Raw genomic sequence first — 14,048 nt, forward strand, 5'->3', positions numbered from 1 at the left:
GTATTGTTAGGTAGATATATATTATGTAACAATATATTGTGAGTAAATAAACATGATCTATATAGCTAAACAATTGTCTAGATGCCTAATAACAGATTATTCAACCTTTCGTATAATATACAGTTATTAATTTATTTTTATTGGTTACATTTTTTTAGTTTATTTCTTATTAAAAATTATAATAATATATTTGATGCCTTAATAGTAATATTTTTACAACACATTCCATTAAATATTCATAAATAAAAATAATAATTAACATTTGCTCCGTTGAATGTAATTATGAGTGTATTTGTATTTAAACTAACTCACAAAAATGTTTTATAATATACCTAGATTCAAAAAAATGTATACATGTATATTGCTGGCATCTATTTGATATTATTTTATTATATCATTACCTATATAGATTAAGTTGGATTAATTTAAATTAGGCTAGGTATCAGTAATATAATATTAAATACGTATTACGAAAATATAGGTTCTAATCCTAATATAGATAAAGTGATTAATTTATTGAACTGGTACTAAAATTGATGTTGGATTATTGTTCTGACGAAGAATTATTTTACCTACCGTGTTCGGTAATCGTTCATATTTGTGTCCAAATACCCAATTGAAAAGAAACAAAATGATTTCCTGCGACGAATGCTTAATTATATCACCAAACCATTTATTTATGAGACAGTAAATTTTTTCAATTATTTCAAATTCAAAAAGTTTTTAATATAATATTATTATGCATCTTTATTTTACGATTCTCGTATTAGGTAGCTATTTGTCGTCGTTACAACCGTGTGGATTGGAGGTGACATGGGAGTATAAGTTTTATTTTTTTCATCAAGTTTTGAAAACCCGAAAACTTATCTCGCATAGAATTATAAATTCCAGTTATTGTAACGCGTTTGGTACTGAATGCCTGCTATGAAAATTTAAACTGTATACTTTCCGCGAATATGAACCATTATGTCAAAGCTAAAAGAGTAAAAGGGTTTTGTAGACAGGAAATTACAGTATGGCATATTCTGTCGATCAATATGCAAATAATTTTCAGAAAACATAAGTTTCAACCTCAAGGTGGAGTATTTTCAATACAGCCTTTAGTTTTGCAATACTAATGAATAAAATATAATATATCTGCCATCTAATCCATATAAAAATAATGATAGTTAAAATTATGAATTGTAATATACGTATAAAATATAAAATTTTACAACAAATAATTTCTTAAATGGCGATTACTTACTTGTATATATTATAATAAAAATGCAAGATATGCATTCTAAAAATAAGTTTCAAAAAACATAATATTGTCATAAAAAATATTATTTTTGTGTTGACGGTAGAATCATTAATGGTTGGCGAGTGTTAGAGGAAAAGGAATTACGCGTTTTCTATTGTCTCGAGGTCTCGACTATGATTTCAATACGGTTACCACTGAGAAGAATTAGGTAACAGTAGTATGATCAATGATCATAACTATCTTATGGACTCAGTACTCAGAACAAGAACGCTAAAGACAATTAAGCCATTTAGAAAATCGCTTTTAAGCTTGATAACGTGTTTTTAAATTGTCGAAGCTTCAAATTTATCAAAGATTCTGTGCGGGCACCACACATCGAATCTTGAGCCCCTGTACTAAATGTTTTTACGGGTCCTATACTTATAAACTACCTATAACTACCTATAAACTTCCAAAAAAATACAACCCATTAAAATGTGTATGGGTGTCCTATACACAATTTCTAGGTAATAAATGGTTAACCCGCAGCTTAAAAAACAAAATTAGTATAGAATAAGTATTTCTATCAAATTTTCCAAAATTACAAATACATTTCAACGGGGCCCCTGCACTCCAGGTCAAACAACCTCCCCTTAATTTTGCGTATAATGCTATCGATTATTATTTACTATAATATAATATTAACATGGAATCCATTTATAATGATAGTATTGAAAATGTACGCTCAAAAAATTATAATGAACATAAAATAATATTTTCTGGGATAATTTTCCAACCTGAATATAGGTGACTGAAAATATATTTTATATTTATGTACAAGGGGGATGTCAACCTCAAAAAGGTGGATAAGTGGATGTCGCTCTGCTGTACAGTAGGTTACAAGTGGGTAACTATAATGTATGGTGTTAAATTTGAATTCAATGATATAATATCATTGTATAAGAAAAACGATTCTGAGCGAAAACGGTCAGCAGCCTAATTTATATATATAATTTTCATATGGGTATTATTATATATTATTGTTGAATTAAGTAAAAAATTGAATGAATAATTACCATTTAAAAAAAGGTGGGTAAGTGGATGTCGCTCTGCTATACAGCAGGTTTCAAGTGGGTCACTGTAATGGATGGTGTTAAATTTGAATTCAATGATATAATATCATTGTATAAGACGATTCTGAGTGAAAACGGTCAGTCAGCCTATGATATTACCAAGTATATTTGGTGATATTATTGTGAATAAAGTAATTTATATATAACCTATTTACGTGGAGCCTTGTTTTAAATTTTCAATCCTTAGCCATAAAAGTTTAACATTTTATACATTTTTAACTACAAAATATTTAATAAATTATAAATTTGATAAATGTTGTCAAAATTTGAACTTTAAATGCTTATAAAAAAAAAATTGTGCCTATATATTTTTAATATTTTTCAACTGCTATTAGAACGATATATCAGGAGCCTTATATTAAATTTTTACGCTTTTTTACCCAACAAAAAAATTTTTATTCATATTTATAGAAAAAAAAACTAAAAAAATTTAAAACTGACAATGTCCGTAAACCGCTCAAAAAGAGTCAAAATATTTTTAAAATTTTATGGTGTATAGAAAATGCTAATATAAACATTCAGTGAAATTTTCAGTTATCTACAGTCATTTGTTTTTCAATTACAATAAAATAAGAAAATTGTTACATGAGAAATCAAGTGAATATCAAATGTTGTAAAAATATAAATTTCAGACGCTCATAAAAATTTAATTTAAGTTTCTTGTAGACGTTTTTTTTTTGATAAAGGTAGACAAGCTTATGAGTAATTTTATATTACATTTTCAAATCTTAGATTTAAACAGAAAAATTTTTATGAATTCTCAACTCAAAATAATTTGCTAATTTTCGTGATTTTTCCGTATTTTGTCAAAATTTGAACTTTAAATGCTTATAAATAAAAACTGTGACTAAAGATTTTTAATTTTTTTTATCTACCTATGAAACAATAACCTAAGAGCCTTCTATTAAATTTTCAAGCTTTTTTTCTCAACAGATAAAATTTTATTGATATTTATAGAAAAAAAAACTAAAAAAATTGAAGACTGACAATGTCCGTAACCAGCTCAAAAAGAGTCAAAATATTTTCAAAATTTTATGGTGTATAGAAAATGCTAATATAAACATTCAGTCAAAATTTCATGTCCCTACGGTCATTTGTTTTAGAGTTACACCAAAAACCAAAATCTATTTTCTCAAAAACAGATTTTGCGTAAAAATTCCCGTTTTTCCTTAATTTTTCTTTTGTTTTTCAGCTTTTGAAAACTACTGGGAAACTTTTACTTTTGACCCTCCCAAGTACCAACTAGATTCACTTTCCTATCAGAACAGTTACTATTGAAGAAAATCCAAGCATTTTTACTGTCCTAAAAGGTGATGACAGACACAAAAATAAAAAAAAAATTAAAAAAAAAAAACACACATCATTGTAAAATCAATACATTCATCGCTTCGCTCAGAATCTAAAATAAAAAAACCTGAGTGACAAAAATTCTAAAGGCTGTTGGAGCTAACTATTTATTAAGGTGTGAAAATGCAGGTTAGTTTTCTATAGTTTCGTGTAGCGTCATACAGTCACCTTATGACTTACAGAAAAATACAAATTTACCCTTTAAATGATCGAAAACGACTTTAAAGGAATAAACGATCACGCCTCGTAAAATGGTCAGATTTTTTTTTGTGGAAAAGGAAGATTTTACTTTTAATTAACTTTAAATAATGACAGAAAAATAAATTTTATACCATCTACTCAAACATTTGTAATATGTGAAGTTTATTAAAACTTCTTAAAATAGAGTGTTTAAAATCACACTTTCTAATATAAACAAAATTATTAAAATATGTCTATTTCAAGCGGCATGAAAATGTTTTCTATGAAGTAAGTTTTAGTGTTTAAAACGCGTCTGCTCCGACGCCCTGAATCGAAAAATATTATAACTAATAATTAATAGCTGTAAATTAGTCATTACAGATATTTGATTATAGTGTTTTTATCGGATGGTTGACGAATTGCTTTCAGATTTGGGTTCTCAGAGGTTTATTTTATTTTATATTTAGTACGCACTAGGCACCAATACTTTTTAGTTTAGAACTAAAAAGTTTTATTTACATAACGAGAAACTGCAGTTTTATGGTTCATGTAAATTTAGTACATTAGGTATTTTTAAGTTTATTAATAATTTAAAAGGGTGAACCGGAAATGATTTAACGAGAACAAATTATAATTATATTAAACTAAAAACAGGGAACGGTAATAAAAACAAGTTAGGACCTTTAGGATTCGAGCCTTATAATATATTTACTTTAATATGCATAGGCTGCATAGCACATACCTATGCCATATCAATAAATAAGTAATGAATAATAGTAATTTATACATAATAGTATATTATTCTTCAATTACAACCTATCGTTTACTGACCCAGCATAACTAAATATATAATAATCATCATTATATCGATATGATATTACATAAATCGACAATCGTGGATCGAATGCTAATATAATGTTATACGGTTGCACGTATTAATTGAACGCATCAGTGATGTCGTATTTCTAAATACGTCGAATTTCGATGATTTGTTAATGTTAATAATTATATATTTATATAATATTATATCCTTTATCATATTATAATATTATATTATGCAAAACGATACACCGAGCTAGGGCCGTCGGAAAAACATTGATTTTATCGGTTGAGAAATTGCTACCGCCCACACACCTTTGCCGCTGCCCTCCCCCTCCTCAACCATGGTCATCCCCTTCCTGCGCCGGTGTGCAGTGCCACCGCCGCCACCGCTGCCGTCTGACGAGTACGCGCCATTCTGGGTCATATCGTATTGATATTTCGCCACGTTTCCCTCCGTCGTCGTGGTCGACGATACCGCCTCCACCGCTGCCACTGTCGCCACTGCCACCACTGCCACCACTGCCACTGCCACTGCCACTGGTGCCGTCGACTGTGGTCATGGTCGCCGTATTGTACGACCACGATTGCCACCGCCGCCGCCGGTCTCACTAATTAACATTAACCCACGCCACTGACGCCCCGCCGATACGGACGGAATGGATGTGCGTGGGCGAGGAGAAGGCGGCCTCATTTCCGCCCCTATGTTCTTATCTCTCTCGTATTATCTCGTGTGCGTTTGTTTTCCTTTTTTCCCTCCCTCACTAAACGACTCTACACGCGCACGCACACTTATAGGTATACGGTATACGATTATTATACCCATTAGACACCATTCGCACGCGATTTTTTTCTCCTTTTTTTCCTCTCTACCTTACGCCAAAATCACTCTAAAAGATTATCCTTTAGTTTGTTGTTTTTTTTTCGTCGGCTAAAATTTTTGCTTTTCATTGTGGACGAGTAAAATGTCGTTTTTTTTCTTCGTTTTTTTTCTGTGTATTTTTATTTTTGTTTGACGGTTCGAAATGATAATGGAACGCGTGCATCTCCGATCAATTCTAAAAGTTTAAAACTCTAGACTTATTTTTTGTTTTCATGATCCCTCCTCCCTCGTTTCCACTCACATGATCATACGGAATTTTACGGTTTTAAAAATGTATCTTAAGAGGACATCGCCTACATGTGTTATCTCTGGCTAACTGATGCATTATTTAGCCAATTTTACTCTGTTATTTTAAATTTGATAGTAAATTAATTAATCGAACTTTTATCAAATTTAAAATTTACAAATACTGTCTAGAACCTCACGTATAATTGTTGTTGTATTTTAATTATTCATGGGAATTGAGCATAATAAAATCTACAAACAAATTACAGTTTTAAAACGCCCATAACTTGCTTTAAAATTATTGAAATATCATAAAGGTAAAACCCTAAAATGGTAATAAATTTTTTTTATCCTTGATAATAGGTCAATTTATTGACTATAATATTAAAAGCAACTATGTAAAATGTATTCTTTTGAACTTAAAATTTACTATACTATTCTTTAATAATACTGAGACAACACATACGGGTATGACGTCGTTTTCATAAAAAAATCTTCAAAACTTTTAAGAATATATCAATGGGACACAATATATTATGTATTATAATTTATTTTTATTTATTTTTTTCTGATTTTCTGGGATTAGGGTCGTTTTATATTATACACAGGCTTTTGTAACTTTCTCTTTTCTTACATTTTCAATAAACTTTGAGCGTATGGTTATTGATTTTCCTAAAGTAAATATTTCACTTTATACTTTATGGATGTAGAAAATATGTTTGCAATACTTTTTTTTTCATTTTCCATTGTAGTCATTTTACGCCACGTAACCGCGTAATATAATAGACATTATATTTGTATTTACTGTACGTATATAGGATAGGAGTTAAGTAACAAGACACGATATTATTTATTTTATATTTTTTGAAATTATATAATAAAATACTTAATATAAGTAGTGAACGCGTGTCTTGAGTAATATATAAGTTTCGTAAACTATTATAATTCTGTTGAAAAATGTTATATTTTTATTTAAATGGGTACTTTTAAACAGAACTTGTAGACTTAAAACCCACATTTAAATATAAAATAATATTATACATAATGTGGTGCATGGATGATGTAATATATATTTTTAAATAACAAGATTAAATACGTATCGTTAAAACTTATAACTTCCTGCGACTCGTTTTAAACCAAAATTACGAAAAATAATATGTCATACCTATATTTAATGGAAAATAAATACTATAAAAACTAGATTACAATCTCAATGGATGGTTTTCTGGTTCATCCTATTATGTAGATAACAAAGTAATCATTTCGATATTATAATAGAATTAGACATTATTTATTATTTCAATACCAATATTTCAATACTGTTAGTATCGTTTTCTTTTTAACGATTATTCGTCAAATTAAATTGGTTAATCGCATATATCTGTATTCGCTTCGTACTTAGCGTACTGTAAAGTTTCTATGTAGTAACAATTTCTGTCGAAATGTCTCTGCTATCGTTTCGGAGGTATATTATTTGAATGTCGTGACTGTGTTTGATATTATTACTTATTATCATAATGTTTTTGGTGTTCTATATTTTGTAAAAAAAAAACCCCATGTCTAGAACACTTTATAGAACTCACGATGCGGTGTACTTTTCATATAAGTATTATACTATTTTAATGGGCACATATTATTATAATATTTGAATTGATATTATTATTAAATGATGTCCCAACGCGTCTACAGTCGGTGTGGTTTCATTAACGTCACAGGGATCCGATAAATTATTAAATAAAGCCGGTTGGTGCTCTGCAGAAATAAGTGTGTGGAGGTATGGGTGAGGGATTTTTTTTTGTGAGGGCGAGTAGAGGGGGCACGTGACGCAAAAACGGAACGTTTGAAAATGACAAATTGCTATAACTAAATACGCAGCCGCCGCCGCTGGCACGATACGGCGGTCATGGATATATATATAGAAATAAATATGTCGTGGGATTATTCGGGCAAAATGATTAATAGTCGGGTGGCATGTGATATCCTCCTCGACTCTCGAGCCACGACCGCTCCTCCGTTTTGTCACTCTTTGCCTGTAAACGTTTTGTGTTTATTTTCTTGGTTTTTTTTTTTACACCCAAACACACCTAAACCGCCATGCAACAACGACGCCCAGAGAGGCTTTTCTCGTTTTAAAACCACCGTCGTTCGTTACACTGGAGCACAGCACCCCATCAACTACAACATCGGTTACGTTACGGACTCGGCGGCGGCATATATGCTTATTTTTTCCTTTTTCATAATATATACCTAATATAATATATTATTATGTATTTTTTATTTTTTTTTTAACGTAGCGAGTTTATTATAATGTATTACGACACTTATTACTACGCTAAACCACGAAATTGGATATCCATTAGGAAGCTGCAACCTGTAGGGCCGCGGCCATAACTCACACACGTAGGTATACTCATATCCAGAAGATGGTTATTATTTATAAATTTCTACTTTCTCTTGAATTTCGATAAAAATCTTTTACAATACCTAGTGAGTATTCCGTTAAAATGTAAGACCAACAAAACAGCACAAAAACAATCTTATAACAAAGTATTTGTCTTGCTGACAACGACTGGAATGTTTATAATTTATAATTAGATGTAGATGATTTTTTTTTCCATTTTTAACATGAATAGTTGAATATAAACAAAAAATATACGAAACTATTTATGTAGATGAAGTTCAAAAGTAAAATATATCTTGTGATAGGGGAGAGGAAATTATAAAAATTAATTAGGTACAGATTTGAAATGTGTAGTTTCTTTATACAAATTGAATAAATAATAATAATATATAATAACTAACTACTAATTACATATTATATATTTATATAAATCAATGCATTTAAAATATGATTTGAAATTTAAACCAAATATTATGTTTACCAACCCACTACTGTCGTTTTTCATTGTTAGCACTAATAGTTAAAGTACTATAAAAAAAAAATTACCTTCACACGCAAATAAAATAACCTCACCGTTATTTAAAATCTGCTATACGAGGTAAAATAAATACTCTCGATACTTAATTAATATTAAAATAATAAGTTTAATCCATTAGCAGCAAATTATGAGAAACGATAAAAATGAATTCGTTATAAAACTTTTCAATGGTTGCGATCATAATCATAATAAAATATTATTAGGTGTTTGTTTGCATGCCTAACTTTATTTTTTGAATTTTAATTAAGGAATTATTGTTTTCAATACCTCCGAACGCGTAAAATTATAAACTGTTATTTGACGTATTATGATATTACCATTACCGTTTATCACTACACGTAAATTAAATGTCTGTACCGTTGTGTTTTAGATTCCTATACCATGCAGACCACAGAAGACATTTTCAGTTTTGGTTTATGAGATACCCGAAGACATTCCCGATGAAGACATTCGCCATTCGCTGTACAAATTTCAAACTGTCGTCGAGGTCGTTAGACTTTATCATGCCGGTAATTTTAAATATAAACCACATAATACGGAACCGTTTTAACTCTCAATAAAAACAACATTAATTGAGGAAATAATTCAATTTAATTAATATTGTATTATTATTTGAATTCATAAGGCAATATATTTGTATATAATACGTAATATTCATAAGAAATTAGCAAGACAGTGCAGCTACTGATTTGGTAGGTGGAAGATGTATTTTAAATGACAAACGTAGCACGTTACTAGATATTTTTCACTACGGAGAAAATTTATAAATCATAAAAATATTGTACCGATAAGACTTCACCATTGATTGTATATATATCTAGTGGGAATTAGGTAATTTTTACTTTTTATTCGTTACTATAGCGATAAGCAAAGCGCTACGCAAAATCGGTTAGAATATAAAACTATCTGTACCCAGTCCAAATACTTGTTTATGTTGAACTATTCTAACTACCCATGGGAGGTATTCGTTTTGGGAGCGGCTCGTGTCTTCGAATTTCATGTTTTCGAATGACGAGTGTTAGAAAAGTTATTTTTTAGAATCGTTATGTAATCAAAAAATTATTTGTTCGAATAGATATGTCATCAAAAAGTTTTAAGTACAAAAATTATTTATTTAAATTAAAAAGCTAACTAATATTTTAAAAATTAATAAAAAAACAATATTTGTAAAAATATGTATTATCATTAGGTAATTAAAAACTTAAATTATATACAATCGCTTTTAAAAACTCCAATTTACAATAATTAGGATTGTCGTTTATTCGTCGTTGAATAAATTGCAATCTTTGATTGCGTTCAAAACCATATTTCTTCTTCTTTATTTGATGACCAGATATTAACGATTCAATCTGTGATTCTGTTTCAACTTGAATTTTTTGCACGATTGTAATAAATTTGTGAAGCCCTTAATAAAATATATGAAATTATAAATATTAAAATATTAATGACATTTGTAATATGATTTTTACCTGGATGAGGAGATGTAAGTCGATTTAACTCTCTATGCCACGATCCAGCTGTATTAGTTTTTCTTGGAAGTTCTAACCGAACATGATTGGAAACTGACCAAATATATCTGGTGAAAATAATGGAGGATTTCGAAAAGGCACATTTTTAGGTCTACCCCTTGTCTCATGCCAATTTTTACAAGTACGTACGTTTCTTTAAAGTATGTTGTTAGATTTTTTTCTTCATTATTATTATTGAAGAAAAGTTTTAAAAGAGCCCATGCTTCTCGAGTCTTACGTCAAAATAACTATAAAAATATCATAATTAAAATATAAATTTTAATTACCTAATGACTAATATCGTACCATGTCAATCGACGAAAATTCCAATTCGGAGATGTGCGTGTCTAAAAGATTAAAATGTGCAACATTTAAACACTTAGTTGATAAATCAACATTTTGTATTGTTCTATAAATATTTTGGCAGAAATGAAATGTCGAATGCATAGCAAACGGTTAAACTTATTTTCACTGTATATTAATTGACTTTTTCCGACTAGAAGACAATACACTAACGGAACATATATTTCTTCACTACCGCGTTTAATAGATGCATGTATACAATAAAGATGTTGAAAAATATTTGGGCGAGATTTAAATGTGTTTAAAAATATATTATTTCGTTCATACGACTTTCCTAACACATATCTATTTGAACAAATAATTTTTGATTACATTACTATTCAAATAAATAACTTTTCTATGATATTCGAAGACATGTACCTTCCCATTTGTTTTTACTTGCGAGGTTTTTAATGTTCGATATATATTTTAAAATTGGCGAACATACTAAAAATTGATAAGGAGTATACTTTACCAACTATTATCATAAAATTAAAACTCACGATTATTATTATCAGCAGACGTAATATTATACAATTTAATAAACTATGTCATAGTGTATACTTATTACTTGTACATTATAATATTGGGTTATAGTGCGTTAACCAATGCCCAACAATATAATATTATCTTAAAATAAATCATTTTATTTACTAAATAATTAACATTATATTAATTATATTACATAATATTATATTCTACGGTACAAAATAAAATACATGATATTCAGTTATATATTTTAAAGGTGATGAAATTAATTAATTAAATAATTAGTTCGTGTTTACATAATGCTCGTACACGGGTAATCGGTTTTGTAGTAATTTGAAAGTTTCCGAGGGAGTATTACTCAAAACGATAATAATAATAACTTACCAAGTTGGAACATCATTAAACATTACTAATGTAAACTACCAAAACAAATTCGATGTAATGCTTAAACGTCAAGTCATTTAACTCGTAAAACAACAGTATTAATTAATCAAATCTCTGAACACCATAATATTGCTTACCGCATGCAATACAAAGTTTGACAAATTAAAATTGAATAAATTGAAACAAATCTTTGCACTTTAGGGAAATTGTTTATTTTTACAAATTGCTTATGCTATGAAATAAAAATTTCAAATAGTAATATTAAAAGTCGGTGGACTTGTATTGATAAGTTCTTTGTTAAGTACCTAATATGCAACTATACTGAATAATAATGTTCTAAACCAATAATAAGTGGATAGGTCACATAGTATTAAGGTTATGGTTCTAAACCAATTCTGGTGAATATTATACTGCTAACTGGTACATATCCATAAATATACTAATTTTTGTACCCATTCTGGTGCATATACTAAATATGTAAAATTTGAAAATTAATACAATTCAAATAGGCGTATCATAATTGTATTTGCTAATGGACTTTACTTATTGGTGAGAGTCAGGCCTTGCACGAATCTTTACTGTTTCTATCTCATACACATAATGTACTGAACAGCGAATACTGCGCATTGAAAAACAAATTAATGTAGATCATAAATTATAATAAGTGATTTTTAGGGTTGTTACGCGTTTTGTAAGAACTATAAAAATTTAAGAAAATTAAATTATTCTGGGCGTCTCTTGTACCATTTTTTTTCTATTGTATTCTGCATTATAAAAACAATATTTATACATTTTTTTATTATTTTATATTTACAAATTAAAAACTTTCATAACCTTTTTAAAAAACCACAATACAAATAAACCTTGTAAATGTTGTATGAAAAAAGATGTTTGAATAAAGTTTTAGCATTATATTAATTTTGTAGACCATAACAGCAACGTAACTGTTTAAATTAAAATTGTATTGTCTACACTCTAAATGACGTTTCTTATTGACGGTATCAACACAGAACGCCACAGTAGGTCATATTGATAACATTTACAATCTAGACTCTAAAGTCTAGACTGATCTTAATGAATGGGTTACGAAACGTATGATAAAACAAAAAAATAATGAAAAAATAATATAGACAGATGAATTATTATTATTTAAAAACAATGTACCGAGGAGAGATGAAAAACAATTTTACCACGTCCAGTTGCAGTTTGGACACTCTTTGAAAAACTTATGCCATAATATATGTATTGGCTTGCACGTGAAAATGCACATCGGTTTCCAGTTTTCTCGGACGTTATCCCCTCAAACTATAGCTGCTCATATTACTCTTGTAAATACGTCATATCTACAATATATTACATGCGTACGGGTAATATTGGTTTTCTTATTTGAATATATTTCCGTTATCTTTTCCCCTATATAGATAGTATATACATACAGTGAAACATCAACATGTACGCGTCATGTTTTGCACGTACAATTTTCAATAGGAAAACTCGAAAGAGAGTATAAAACGAAATACTTTTGAAAACTATACGCAGAAAATCCCACTCACATATTATAATGTATGTATATAATATACGCATGTCCGGCGTCGATGCCTCTGCGGGGGTGTCGGATTAGGCTCGTAGAGACTTTTTTTCTTTTCTTTTCTTTTCTTTCTTACCACTACCACTCTCACTCAGTCACTCACATGCTAACCGCCTACCCGATACGCTGAGAGACAATATCCCGGTAGGCCGAAATAATGTTTACTGATTCTTATTATTTCATTCGATGGTAAACGAGCGGGGGGCCGGGGAGCGGGGGTTAACACTCCAAAATCATGACAAGCTAGTCTACATGCATCCAATAAAAAAAAAAGGTTTAAGACCCGACTGCTGAGGAGGAAAGCTAAATATAATATGTAACCAACATTATAATATTATGCTTTATTTTAAAAGCTCAATATCATCGGCTAAAGTAACTTTTTGTAACTTTTTGTAATTTTCACTGAACAATTTGTAAAGATGTTTAAAACGAATAATAGAATTTAGGTAAAACCTAAATTATTTGATTACAAAAATTCAGCAAAAGAAAAATGTAAAAATAAAAATATTTTTATTGTATAAAAATAAATAATTTGAATAATTTGTTGGAAGTACTTATTATAACTTATTACAAACAATCTTCTTTTTTTATACGATTTTTTTTTAATATTAAGTAGCGTGGCTCCTATTTATTTCAGTACATCCAGATTCTATTTTTTACGAAATTCAACTTGTTATTTTTATCCCGGGAAATTGTATTATAATACAATTTAAAAAATAGCTTATAGAAAAATCTTAAGTTTTGTATACTATAAATATTTATTTTTGTGAGACACAATTAATTTCACATCAACCTATATTGTTGTATGATTCCCTTATATTTTCCACCATTCACTTTAAATTGTTGCGTAGATCATTCCTGCCAAATACAGTGTGATTACAGTGGAAATAAATTACAATTAAACCAGAGTATAATATAAACTGGAAATAATTTTTAAGATAATTGTAAGTCAATAACCAACATTTTTCAAAAAATCTTATACCTATTTT

The 14,048-nt window shown here is 29.0% G+C and overlaps 1 protein-coding gene across 1 annotated transcript in view; it reads left to right on the forward strand.

Moving 5' to 3' along the window:
• LOC132949484 (uncharacterized) overlaps positions 1 to 14,048 on the forward strand; it is a 55,639-nt gene that overhangs the window by 14,707 nt on the left and 26,884 nt on the right. The window contains exon 2 of the mRNA XM_061020399.1: positions 9,119 to 9,257. Within this exon, the coding sequence (XP_060876382.1) occupies positions 9,119 to 9,257 (139 nt within the window). The remainder of the gene's footprint in view (positions 1 to 9,118; positions 9,258 to 14,048) is intronic.

The sequence above is a fragment of the Metopolophium dirhodum genome, chromosome 7 (genome assembly GCF_019925205.1).
Source record: "Metopolophium dirhodum isolate CAU chromosome 7, ASM1992520v1, whole genome shotgun sequence".
Lineage (NCBI taxonomy): Eukaryota > Metazoa > Arthropoda > Insecta > Hemiptera > Aphididae > Metopolophium > Metopolophium dirhodum.